Consider the following 12,500-nt stretch of genomic DNA (forward strand, 5'->3'; position numbering starts at 1 on the left):
TGGGATTTGTGTATTCCCTGACGTAGACGTACATCTCCAGTTTGGAGAAGCAGCCAGCTGTCCCGGGAAGGAAACTCCGGTTGCAGATGGGGTCGACAACCAAACGTATTTTAGCGACCTAAAACAGATCCACCAAAACAATCAATATAACTTTAATTGTTCGCTATGTTTGGAATATTTCCAACACTTCGCCTCCTCCACCTTTCTAGTGGACAACGGTGCTTTTCTATCACTGTCTTCAAAGCCACCAGACTCCTTTGACAAAAGCAGTAATTCTACCTTACGGGAGCCAGTGGTCTGCCGCTGCCTCGATGGGTTAGTTTGTGTAACTTTAGTTCAGATCTTTGATCAAATTTTTTGTGTAATTAGAACAGTATGAGGATGAATCTTTAGAAGTCGAATAAAAGGCCATGAGCCATTTACTTTTCATATTACTTGAGCATATTTGAGAAACAATGGTGAACAAAATGTGTTCCTGCTGTATTGACTTTTGATAAACTGTAAAATTAAACATTGCATTGTCAGTTTCAGCTTGCTTCTTTGACTATTCCTTGATTATTTTGTTAAGATGTTTATAGACATTAAAGTTTATTCATGTGAAGAATCCTGAAGATTTCTGGCACAGCTGAAGGTTTTTCCCACGACAGATCCAAACTAATGTGTTAAAACACCTCCAACGTACAAAGTGGAAGATGGGAATTTATATACTTAGCATCTGTTAAAGAAGAACACAAGATATTAATATAATTATATAACAAGTAGAAAAACGTACTTAAAAGCCAGCAATAAAAGTTGTGAAGTTTAGCCAACATTGAAAAGAAAATGCTGCAGACTAAGAACTGCCCACAGATCAGATGTAATGGAAGTGAACATGCACTGACCTTTGGATCCCCACCAACACTACCAAACTTTCTCTGGTGACCGAAGTGTGAACATTGGTCCACATGAGTTTGGCGGATTAAAAATAAAACTTGGAGCCAAACCATTCCACATGAAAAGGATAATTTTGAGCTCTATTCTTGAAGCCACTGGGAGCCAAAGGAAGGCAAAGGAAAATATATTCTCTTTGTTTGAATTCAAAGATTTTCAGCTTTTATTTTGGACCACTCACAGACTAAACCACATTTTTGTAATGTGATTTTTACCAAGTGCTTTTCAAGATGAGATGAATTGAAATCCTCAAAAACTTAATTTCTGGTCAGGACGTGAAGAACAAGGATGGAAACGAATCCCCTTGGAGCTACGTTATTTCGTGAAGTTCAGTGCCTGTATGTATTATTCATCAGACTTCTAAATATGATATTTAGTTACTCTATTTCAAAACGTGTTCGGGGTGAACAGATAGACTTTTTGAATGCTTGTGATGCTATTTTGGGACTGGAGTTTCTGTTTTATGTAATTGGCATTGGTGATATCTGTTCGAAATCATCTTTATTTCAGACTGGCACTTCCTGTCTGATAATCCTGCCCTTTTGTCTTCACCATGAAAAGCACATTATTTGCTCATTATTATATTGTTATTGCCGCCCTGACAGCAGCGTTGTTTGTTTCCTCCACATTGTTTGACCTGTTGTTTTGCATGTGCAGAAGGTGGTCGAGATCTGTGGAAACTAAATGTCGTGCCTCTGTGTGCATGTTCGCTCGGCTGTTTTGCTCTTGAGATGCCGGCGTGTACTGTCCACTTACTGTGAACTGCATGCAGAAACATAAAATGCCAGAGACACGAGCTGCAGCCTGTTTCCAAACTGCTGCTTATTATCTCTTCAAGCACTTTTTATAACGGCATTATTTCCTGCTTTGATGTAATTTGGATGCGACAGGTACCTCGGGGATCACAGGTCCGGTTTCATGTACCTAATGAATATTTATATACAGTATTACCTTCACTGGCAGCTCACTTCCCATCTTGATTAATTCTTTGCCTGTTGAGTCCCTTGGTGTTTGTTTCCATGCCGATTGTAATATAAATTAATAAATATTAAAACAAATATTTTCTATTGTTTTTGTAATATTAAAATCCTGTTGAATCTTTTTCACCTTGAAATATCCTCACGTTGGCATTCCTCAGTGTCATTCACAAGAAAATACAAATACAACACATCATTAAGACTATGACCATGTCGCAATAATAATACTCAGGCTAAGTTTAGCATGATACATCACTATTAATTCCAGCAGTGCAACAGTTATGGTAAATGGTCTCCATGGATATGTATGTAGACCAGAGGTCCCCAAATTCTCTCCGATGAAGGGTCAACAATTAACCTGGATGGAGGGCTGCTGGCCAAAAATACATGTTTGTTATGTGCAATTACATTTCATTAAAATGTGATGTATTTTCGTGAAAACATTCGAAATCTGAACTCAAATTTCAGAACAATTAAAACACAACTCTTTATTCTGTGTAATATTCATTTTATTACCTTGCTGAAAATATTGTCAAAAATATCCATCAATTTTTTTCTACATTTTCTCTCGTCGGGATGCCACTGCATCGATCTCTCCGCCTGAAAGTCCAGACGCAGGACACACTAACGGCACATGAGCATTTGCGAAAGAGAGAAAATACCATCATTCTTTATAGATAAGAGGCAGGCCGATGGAAGCTGACAACACTGTGCTGTACATTGCTGAAAACTCATGTTATGTTCTCTTTGGCGGCACAAAATTTAACGTTTGCAGTCATTACAGTTTGGATTTTACAGCACTTAAGAATAAGCAGAATGACTACAAGATGGTCAAATAAGGGCCAAAACAAAGATAATGTGGGCTAAACTGGGGCCACGGGCCCCAGATTGGCCTGCTCTGATGACTATAGCAGTCCACAAAGCACTTTACAATTTTTGCCTCCTATAGACCCATTTACACTCACACACCGACGGGGACAGAGCTGCCATCCTGAGGATCAGCGTCTTGCCCAAAGACACTTTTGCATGTTGACCTGCTCTGCTATCTGAGTCACCGCAGCTCCACGACAATGAAATCAAGTCTTATTCAACACTGTTCTACCAGTTCTATTCTTATTAGAGCATTCATAACAGGGGGTTAATGCACTATTAACGGCTGGAAGGAAACATCTGAGCGGCAGCTTTTGCGTCTCAGTGCCAGTAACTTTACCACTTGAAAGATCTGCAAAGTAGAAGTGTTCGGCTCACTTTTCATCTCGTCTGCAGCGAGCGTCGGTCAGTTTGATTGAACGGGTCGAACTGGTTTTTATACAATAATTGATTTTTAGTCATTTCTACTCTCTTGTATTTTTTTCTTCTGGTTTAATATTAAACTGCCGCTCCGCACCCAACAACTATTCGTATTCTTTGCTGCCTTTTCCTGGCTGACTTTTAATGCGAAACATTGAAAGCAAAGTTGCTGCAACTGGAATTGATTGACGCGAACATGACGAACGGCTGCATTAACACACCGTCTACGCTAACAGAAGGCGGACAGGACTCGGCAGTGCCTCTCTGTCACTTGCCTCTTCTGTTGCGTGTGTCGGGGGGGAACTTCCAGCAGACGTTCAGCGTGACAGCCATCAGATGCCGGCTTTGTCTGATAAGTATTTGACAGCGATCTGATTTGACAGCAGTCATCAGAGGGTTGGGTTTGCTCAGCGCTTTTCATTCGAACTGCCGTCGCTATCCGGTGAAGATTCCATTCACCTGTTCGTGCGGTTGGTGATCGATCGCCGGCCTCCCTTCCCAAATCCCAAATTCTCTCTCCTCAAACACGACTCACTCCGACAGCCAATCGCAGTCTGTCACTTGCCGTCTGTCAGCCGCATCACTCGGTGTCACCTCAGATAACTAATTACAAGGGATGTCCGTTCCTCCAAACTAGATTGTGGGCAGGAAAACCCAACTCATCTGTCAGAGTTTCGACCCAAATTTTGTCAGCGTGTCTCTTTGAATCCTTGTGAACATACAGCGGGGAATTTAAGCTCTTCATCCACACTGACATTTAGAATTTTCTCATTCTTTCTTCTCCCAGCAGCTGTGTGGGATGTAGAATTGAAAAGCTATGTAATCTCAATTTTGTAGCACTGTGGATGGTCTGAAATGTCTGAAATCAAATGGACAGGCATAACGTAATGTTTTCTTCTTGCGCTCTTCTTACAAATGCTCTTAATAGAATATTGTTGTTGTTTTGGAGGAAATTTCAGTTTAAGGTTTTACCAATATGAGTTAAGCAGATAGCAATACAAGTAGTTTAATGCTTTGATATTGTGTTCACTTTGGAAGGGAGTATTTTTGTACTAAACTCAAAACTATCAAAACCTGTCAGAGACTGAATATTTTATTAAGCAGACGTGATGAGTTCACATTTAAACAGCAGATTCCTCATCACTAAATCCCATATTTCTGTGCACTGAAACATGCGACAATAAAAAAACAAACTCTTAACCTTCTTAACTATTTCTATTTAAGAATTCAAAGGCACAAATATAATTGAAAATCTTCACACCCACCAGGTTAGACAGTTATTGATTCAGATTTTTAGCCAATGTCACCGTAAAGAAAACTGACAGCACTCCATCCAAAGAATTCAATAAATGCAGTTTTCTTTTTCTGCCGGTTAGAACGTTTTTGATGGGTATGTTATTGTAAAAATTCGGCTTTTCCTGCAGTGAGTCATTCAGTCACAGCGGGCCATGGCCTCATGTTTAAAAAAACAAAACAATTCCACTGAATCCCCCACAGTGAGTTATGCATCTTTTTCATTTCCGAAATAAACATTGCTATTGGACAGATACCCCGAGTGAAAGTGTTATATCAGTATCGGAAGTGAAAAATATGCATTTTACATCCCCGTTTGATTTTACTTTTGAGAAAAAAAATATCTGTGGAACAACGTTAGAAACCATTATGCTCCTCCAAACATCCGTCCAAAGCACAGATGAAAACACTTTGTATTTTGAACAGCTGTTTGAAGAGGGCGACCCAACGAAGAGGAAGCAGAAGTCTACGTGTATTTACAGAATGTAAGAAGTGACACTGATTTGGTTTTAGCGGTGAATGGTATTAAAAACAGAGCTTAGTTCAAACAGAGTACTAAAGTCGCACCTGCTTTGGCTGATGAGCATCAGCAGCAGTGTTTCACCATCTCTAACTGGTGGCCAATGCTTCTGACTAATAATAATAACGAGGTCTCATGGATTCCCTTTTTGCCTCTCGCTGACCCGACCCTTCGTGTTGCTGCAGCATTTTCTTAAAATGTCACTTCCTATGTAAGTGCCCGTCACCGTTGGCCGATGTGAATGCACAGCACAGACCAACCTTTCGCTGCTGCACACAAACGACCTTCCTGCTGCTCCTCACGCCGCCGCTGCTCCGGCTTTGCTGCAGTCCCAACACACATCAATTCACAGCCAATGCATTCTTGATTAGGCGTGGACACGGTAATTGTTTTCATTGCCTCGGATTGGAACGACATTGAATCTAATGTGGTCCATCGATCTTTTGTTGGGGGGAAATTGGGTTTGTTACCAGCATTGTAGATCTCTCATGGCCCGCATGCTAACCTTTTCTACTCTCTCTCTCTCCCTCTCCATGTTTTTTTTCCTCCTGTTTCACTCCATGTGTATCTGTCCTACTCTTCCCTCTTCACTCTCCTGCTTCATCCTCACACCCTTTCACTTCATCTCCCTCTTTCTCTTCCTTATGATCTGTCTGTCATTTCTTTTTTCCTTCCTCCTCCTTCCCTACTCACTCTTTTTCCCATTCTGCGCCCTCCTTTGCTTTCACGTTAAAGCTCAATAAGCATGTTTGCTCATCAGAAAGAAGTATTACCGGCTCGTAAACCATGGAGAAACTGCAGAAATCTGTTGTCAGAAAATACTCGCTACTTTACTTTAATCTTGCAAGATTAGATTGTAAATTTATCATCAATGTTTTGATGACACAAAAAGACACAGAGACAATTATCAGCTCTGCTGAGCTTTTTAGCTTCTTTCAGCAGATTGTTTTTTCAGCCAAAAATGTAAAGTTTTGGCTCGCTGCTCTCATCAACCTCGTTTCCAGCTGCAGGCAGCTGTTTTCAATGAAAACACACACTCAATAAACACATCGATTCTTCTGTCCAGCAGCCGCAGTGAAAAAGAAACACTTAAGTGAGGTGTTCATGAACAGCTCCAGCTTCCTCAAACACCTTCATTTTAAAATTCTTCCCGCCCTTCCTGTATGTAGCCAAGATGGCGACCGTTTAGGGTGGAAAGTGTCCAGAGCTTCACTCTTATTTTTTGGCTGCGTTTTGAGTACTTAATCTTGGTACTTGTAGTTAGCTGCATGTTTCTGTACTGACATTGTGAAAACACTTCTGCACTCAAAACAGTGAGTGTTAGTGCACAAGTACAACACCTGGAACACAAGTACAACACCTGGAACACAAGTACAACACCTGGAACACAAGTACAACACCTGGAACACCAGTACAACATCTGGAACACAAGTACAACACCTGGAACACAAGTACAACACCTGGAACACAAGTACAACACCTGGAACACAAATACAACATCTGGAACACAAATACAACATCTGGAACACAAGTACAACACCTAGAACACAAATACAACACCTGGAACTCCAGTACAACACCTGGGACACCAGTACAACATCTGGAACACAAGTACAACACCTGGAACACAAGTACAACACCTGGAACACAAGTACAACACCTGGAACACAAATACAACACCTGGAACACAAGTACAACACCTGGAACACAAGTACAACACCTGGAACACAAGTACAACACCTAGAACACAAATACAACATCTGGAACACAAGTACAACATCTGGAACACAAGTACAACACCTGGAACACAAGTACAGCACCTGGAACACAAGTACAACATCTGGAACACAAATACAACATCTGGAACACAAATACAACATCTGGAACACAAATACAACATCTGGAACACAAATACAACACCTGGAACACAAGTACAGCACCTGGAACACAATTACAACACCTGGAACACAAATACAACACCTGGAACACAAGTACAACACCTGGAACACAAGTACAACACCTAGAACACAAATACAACATCTGGAACACAAGTACAACATCTGGAACACAAGTACAACACCTGGAACACAAGTACAGCACCTGGAACACAAGTACAACATCTGGAACACAAATACAACATCTGGAACACAAATACAACACCTGGAACACAAGTACAGCACCTGGAACACAAGTACAACAGCTGGAACACAAGTACAACAGCTGGAACACAAGTACAACAGCTGGAACACAAGTACAACATCTGGAACACAAGTACAACACCTGGAACACAAGTACAACATCTGGAACACAGCAACAGTGTCAGTCGTTATCCCAAACTCAGCATCCCTTGAAACAAAAAACTCTCCACTGGAATCAAGCATAGTGGAGTTTTTTTAGGTCGTGTTACTATGGTGACCCAAAACTCCACCTCTTTGACTGAAGTCTCAGGATATACTCGATGGCCTGTATAATGAGGACATACTTAACACAGTCATCCTGATAAATGATCTGTCGACTGGAGCTGTGGGAGAACCTTCATCTCCTGGCCAGTGGGTGACATCGACTATCTAATATACTGGTTTTAATGACCTCAATATTGGACTGTTTTAGCAAAATGGTAGTAGACAGGTCCGGTCCTTACACTTAATTGCCATATCGACAGTGAAATAATATCAAATTTAGATCAGATAGAAGCCTCGTTGGACTAATGAAACATTATTCTCACATATTTCTTTTTCTTTTCTTCTTGACTTCCTCAGCAGTCGGAGAGCAGAGCCAGTCCCAAGAAAAGCGCTGAGGCGGCCGTGGACCTGCTCGGTCTGGGTAAGACATGAACCTCTGTCCGCCAGCTGACATTTTGAAAACCCTCATTCCCTTAAATAACTTCTTAATATATGATCTGGCAGTTCATATATCATCAGTGGCTTCACACTGCAGCAAAATCCAGCCAACAGTTCACTCATGTACTGACACATTTCATTATGATTTCATGTTTAAACAGGGGAAAGTAAACAATTTCATTCTTTGGGAAACCCTTATACTATATTTACTATACTATTATACTATAACACCTTAAAGGAGAATATAGCAGTGTAATGTATTTACAACACAAACGTTCACCACTTGGCTTCAGAAGAATCAATCAAGTTAAAAATCTTGGAATATGCTTGTAACACTGAAATGTGTCCTTAGTGGTTTTAGTCACTATTAACAGCATTTGAATGGCTTATTTTCAGACACATATTATTTTCAACAACCTGGAAGTCAGACGGTGAGAACAACCAATGCAGAAACTGAAGAGCTGCAGGGCTCAATGCATTTGTGTGGCTTTGAAATTCAGAGCATGAAAGAAATAAGACTGCATGAATTGCTTCTGAGTCAGCAAAGACCCGGCTGAACAATGTGAGAGAGACACTCAGACGCTCCGACGGGATGCAAAATAAGCAGCGTTCAGACTGGACCGAAGCATCAAGGATGTACTTACCATGAGGGGATCGGTCAGATCACAGTCAGTGGAGTTCATCTGTTCACTGTTGTGGAAAACGTGATGTAGTTTTATCTGCTTTGGATAATTAGAGCTCTCCTCAAAGGGCAGTCAGATTGATTCGGTCCCAGATGACCTCCTCCTTGCTACAGGGGTCTGTTTCCAACTTTGCACTGTGCAAGCTACAATATGAGATTACAGTATTTCCTCCTGCTTTTATTTTGACACGTTTCACCAATTAAAACACACCCCGTACTTGTGGATCACATGACACAAAACTCAACAGACGTTCTATCTGCCTGTACGCAGCGAGCCTCTCCAGTGAGTTCCCTGTCAGCCCCACCAGGGTCAATTGATTTTTTTTTTTTGCATTCTTGTTTGTATAACTGCAGAATCGTACACGCAACATGAGATGGAGGAATGCTGTTATTAGACACTGAATAATTTACAACTTGTGAAATGCCGTTGGCCGACCAGCAGTGCTGGAAGAAGTCCTTAGAAGCATCAATTCCACAATATACGAGCATTGCACTTAAAATGCTCCTAAAGTAAAGTTACAGAAGTGTTTTCAGCAAAATATACTTAACATAGCAGCAGTACAAATTTTGCAGTAAAATCTCCCCTGTGACATCATTAATGCACACGTTTGCATTATTAACACTAAAATGCCCCTCACCCAGCTTAAATGGGGCTTAAGGTCTAATCACACAGATGATGATGATAAAAAAAAAAGGAAATCCCCTGACCGACATCAGAGCCACTTACATCTGATAGAATTTGTCTTCAATCCAATTCAGTTCATTTCAATTCAGTTCAATTCAATAAATCTTCACTCTCAAGGCTTTATTGGCATGTACGTTTCAAACTCTCCAAATATTTGGACACAATCATGTAATATGGATTTTTTTTCTCGTTAAGATTGATTTTATTCATTTATATAGATGCAGTGTGTCCTCTTCATATCTGTGTGTGTCATCCTCTGTCCCTCAGGCAACAAGATCCGCCCTGTCTCCATCTTCAAGGAGCAGTTTTAATTTTGAAAGACCACTAAGGTCTTTAAAATGACAAAATTACAGAGTTGAACTTGTTAAATGAAATGTTACTAAATTAAATGTACCTGAGTCGACCAGTGACCACATTTCTTTTTGATGTCATGGTTTTTAGCATCTTGTGGTTACTGAGACAGAACTTTGATGGTATCTGTCTCTGCTTTCTATCTCTTGACAACAGAGATATCCTGCCAATTGACAGTACAGTCTACATTTAATTTAGTTTCTCCATTCCAAATCATCCAAATGTACATCAGACGGACAACAGTGGACCTCAAAGTGGCCGTAAATAATTCTTGTGAATGCCATATCTGAGGCAGGCCGTGCGGAAACTTCTTCCAATTGGGCACAAACGCCCTCTTGGACTTAAGGATGAGCTGTTTAGAATTGTATTGGTCACAATTCAAAGGTCACTGTGATCTAACAAAACATGTTTGTGGCCTTAACTCAAGAATTCATGCGCTAATTATGACAACTTCAGGATCAGACTCGATCTGATTGGATGCCGGGCAATGCTACTTCCCACCCACCGATAGATGTAACCTGACCGCACCACAGGCCTGTCAATCAAACAGACACACCCCCAAAAACACAGCTTTTTGAAGCTTATTTCAGCCTCATTTTTTGGAGCTGGAAGATACGAACACTTTTATATACGGTTTATGATCTGGACATATTTAGATTTGTAAACTGAAATGTGACTGGTTGGCGGAGACATGGAACGGTGAGGCAGTAATTTAGGTTATTATCACTCGTACAAATTCTCAGACAGTTTAGAGGGAGGACTGATCACCTGCTCTGTGTCTCCTGCATGCATTTTAATAGAATTTGTGCTTTATTGACCAACACAACAGCACAATAGCTGGAAAGATTGAATGCACCCAGGATATGACATTCAACAAAGGTCATGGGCTGAATTCAGACCTGTGACATTTTGAGTACACGGTGTGCGTCTGGGCCTGCTAACCGCCAGGACATTGCGCTCCATGCTTGTTGACCTTAGTCCTAAACAACAACCGCGAAGAAGAAGAAGAAGAAGAAGAAGAAGAAGAAGAAGAAGAAGAAGAAGAAGAAGAAGAAGGAGGAGGAGGAGGAGGAGGAGGAGGAGGAGGAGGAATGGGTAATATGGCGCTGTCCTGTGTTGGGCTGAGTGCAGGGTAAGCTGCGCTGACCCAGGAGAGCCGGTGGATACGGTATTGATCAGAAATTCCCAACCGCAGAGTGGACAGCCTGCTATAAATAAGCAATGCTACACACCTTACAGCCACCGCGAGTGGATGAGATTTCACACATAATCAATGTCAAATACGTGGCAGGATGCCTTCAGCATTTTTACATGAATTCTCTTTCAATTCGTGCTTTTTTTCGACTTGCTTTACCAAAACTCTTACCAATATTAGCTTTTTAGTAAATATCTGCTGTCAACCAGCAGAATAAAAACGTATTTCTTTCAGGTTTTGTTGCCCCTTCAGAGAGGAGACATCTGACAAAAAAAAGATCTCTGAGAACCAGTGAAACAATTTAAAACAAAACTTGTATTGTTGGAGCACCTGTCTGTTGGTTCCACTTCCACCTTGGTGCTCCACACTGACGTTTCTGATGTGCTGAACTGACACTGAAGTTTGGAGAGAATTAACAGGAATACTTTGTATTGCAGCTACAGAGTTTCCAGTCAAATGTGGCAGTATGACTGCTCTTGTTTTTATCCAGCTTGTCCAGAAATGTGTATATAGTCATGTTTTTTGTGCCTCTGTCCAGCAGCAGCAGTGAAAAAGAAACACTTCTGTGGGGTGTTCAGGAAACACTGCAGCTTCCTCTACATAGCCAAGATGGCGACTGTGAAGGTTGAAAAGTGTCCAGCGTTTCACGTATTTTTTTTACCGTGGAGTGCATCGTCATCTCAGTACTTGTAGTGCACTTCTGTACTTGACAGTGTGAATGCACTTATGCACTCAAAATCATGTGTTAGTACACATTTGGAGAGCAGGCTTGGAGTCTGGAGTATTGATGCAGGTTTTCTACGATGTGTTCAAATTAGTGTTTGCAATTCATCCAATTTCTCAAAGGAACTGACGTCCAGTGATCTCAAAGGTTTTAGGGTCACCAGGGCAGTTTCTCAATTATCGCTGATTATTAAAGGACCACTGCTAATTTTGCGTGAATCAATTTAAATAACAAGGCCAGTGATCAATGCATGGATCGTATAGCACTCCCACTCCGGTTAAATAGTCGTTCAGCATTGAAAACTGGAAATGCAGGTTGTTTTCTGCAGTAAATACTCACTTTACAATTCATGAAATATATTTTGAGAAGCTACTTCAAAACACAGACATCAGCATATAAATGACTGCTTTTCCTATTCACCGTTTGATATCGGGGCGCCTTCAGGGGCACCACAAGAGCTGGTGTCTTCTTTCTTTATCTCCTGTAAACAAAGATATTGCACCAGTAGTTGGTCATTTTATCTCCATTTTCCACACTTCCTTCTCTAATGACTCCTTCTATCAGCAGCTAATGGCTGTGGTCACCAACCGGGCTCCTGCTCTTTTTTTCTGGACTCCCAGTGTCCCTCGCTGGGGAGCGGACAAGCTCGGTTTCATGCCCCAGTTCTGACTTCTGTTTTGGAGGAAAAGTGGGTTAAATTTACATATCATAGGTTCTTGGTTGTGTCAACTCTTCAAAGACTAAAAAACAGTGAACGTTATTATTAACCGGAAGGAATGTAAAACAGCATTTTGACCACAAAAGCAGAATTATCAGGAATATTTGTGTGATCAGAAATACTGAACCAGAATCAATTCAGGATTTAATCAAGTCAAATATTTCACCCACTGTGGTGGTGGCCAAGTCCTTAATGTGACAGCTGAATGAGGTCACTGCGTGTGTGTGTGTGTGTGTGTGTGTGTGTGTGTGTGTGTGTGTGTGAGTGTATACTCAGGGTAAAATGGTCCGGGGTG

The 12,500-nt window shown here is 41.1% G+C and overlaps 1 protein-coding gene across 8 annotated transcripts in view; it reads left to right on the top strand.

Moving 5' to 3' along the window:
- The window catches only part of LOC138213582 (stromal membrane-associated protein 1-like), a 115,851-nt gene that overhangs the window by 65,938 nt on the left and 37,413 nt on the right, over positions 1-12,500 (top strand). For 5 of the 8 annotated variants that reach the window (XM_069174794.1, XM_069174795.1, XM_069174796.1 and 2 more), the window contains one exon: positions 7,770-7,833. In XM_069174794.1, coding sequence (XP_069030895.1) covers positions 7,770-7,833 — 64 coding nt within the window. The remainder of the gene's footprint in view (positions 1-7,769; positions 7,834-12,500) is intronic. The other 3 variants (XM_069174797.1, XM_069174800.1, XM_069174802.1) reach the window with 1 other exon arrangement.

Source organism: Embiotoca jacksoni, unplaced genomic scaffold (genome assembly GCF_022577435.1).
Source record: "Embiotoca jacksoni isolate LCO1_2020_lvr unplaced genomic scaffold, fEmbJac1.0.p SCAF_61, whole genome shotgun sequence".
In the NCBI taxonomy this organism is placed as follows: domain Eukaryota; kingdom Metazoa; phylum Chordata; class Actinopteri; family Embiotocidae; genus Embiotoca; species Embiotoca jacksoni.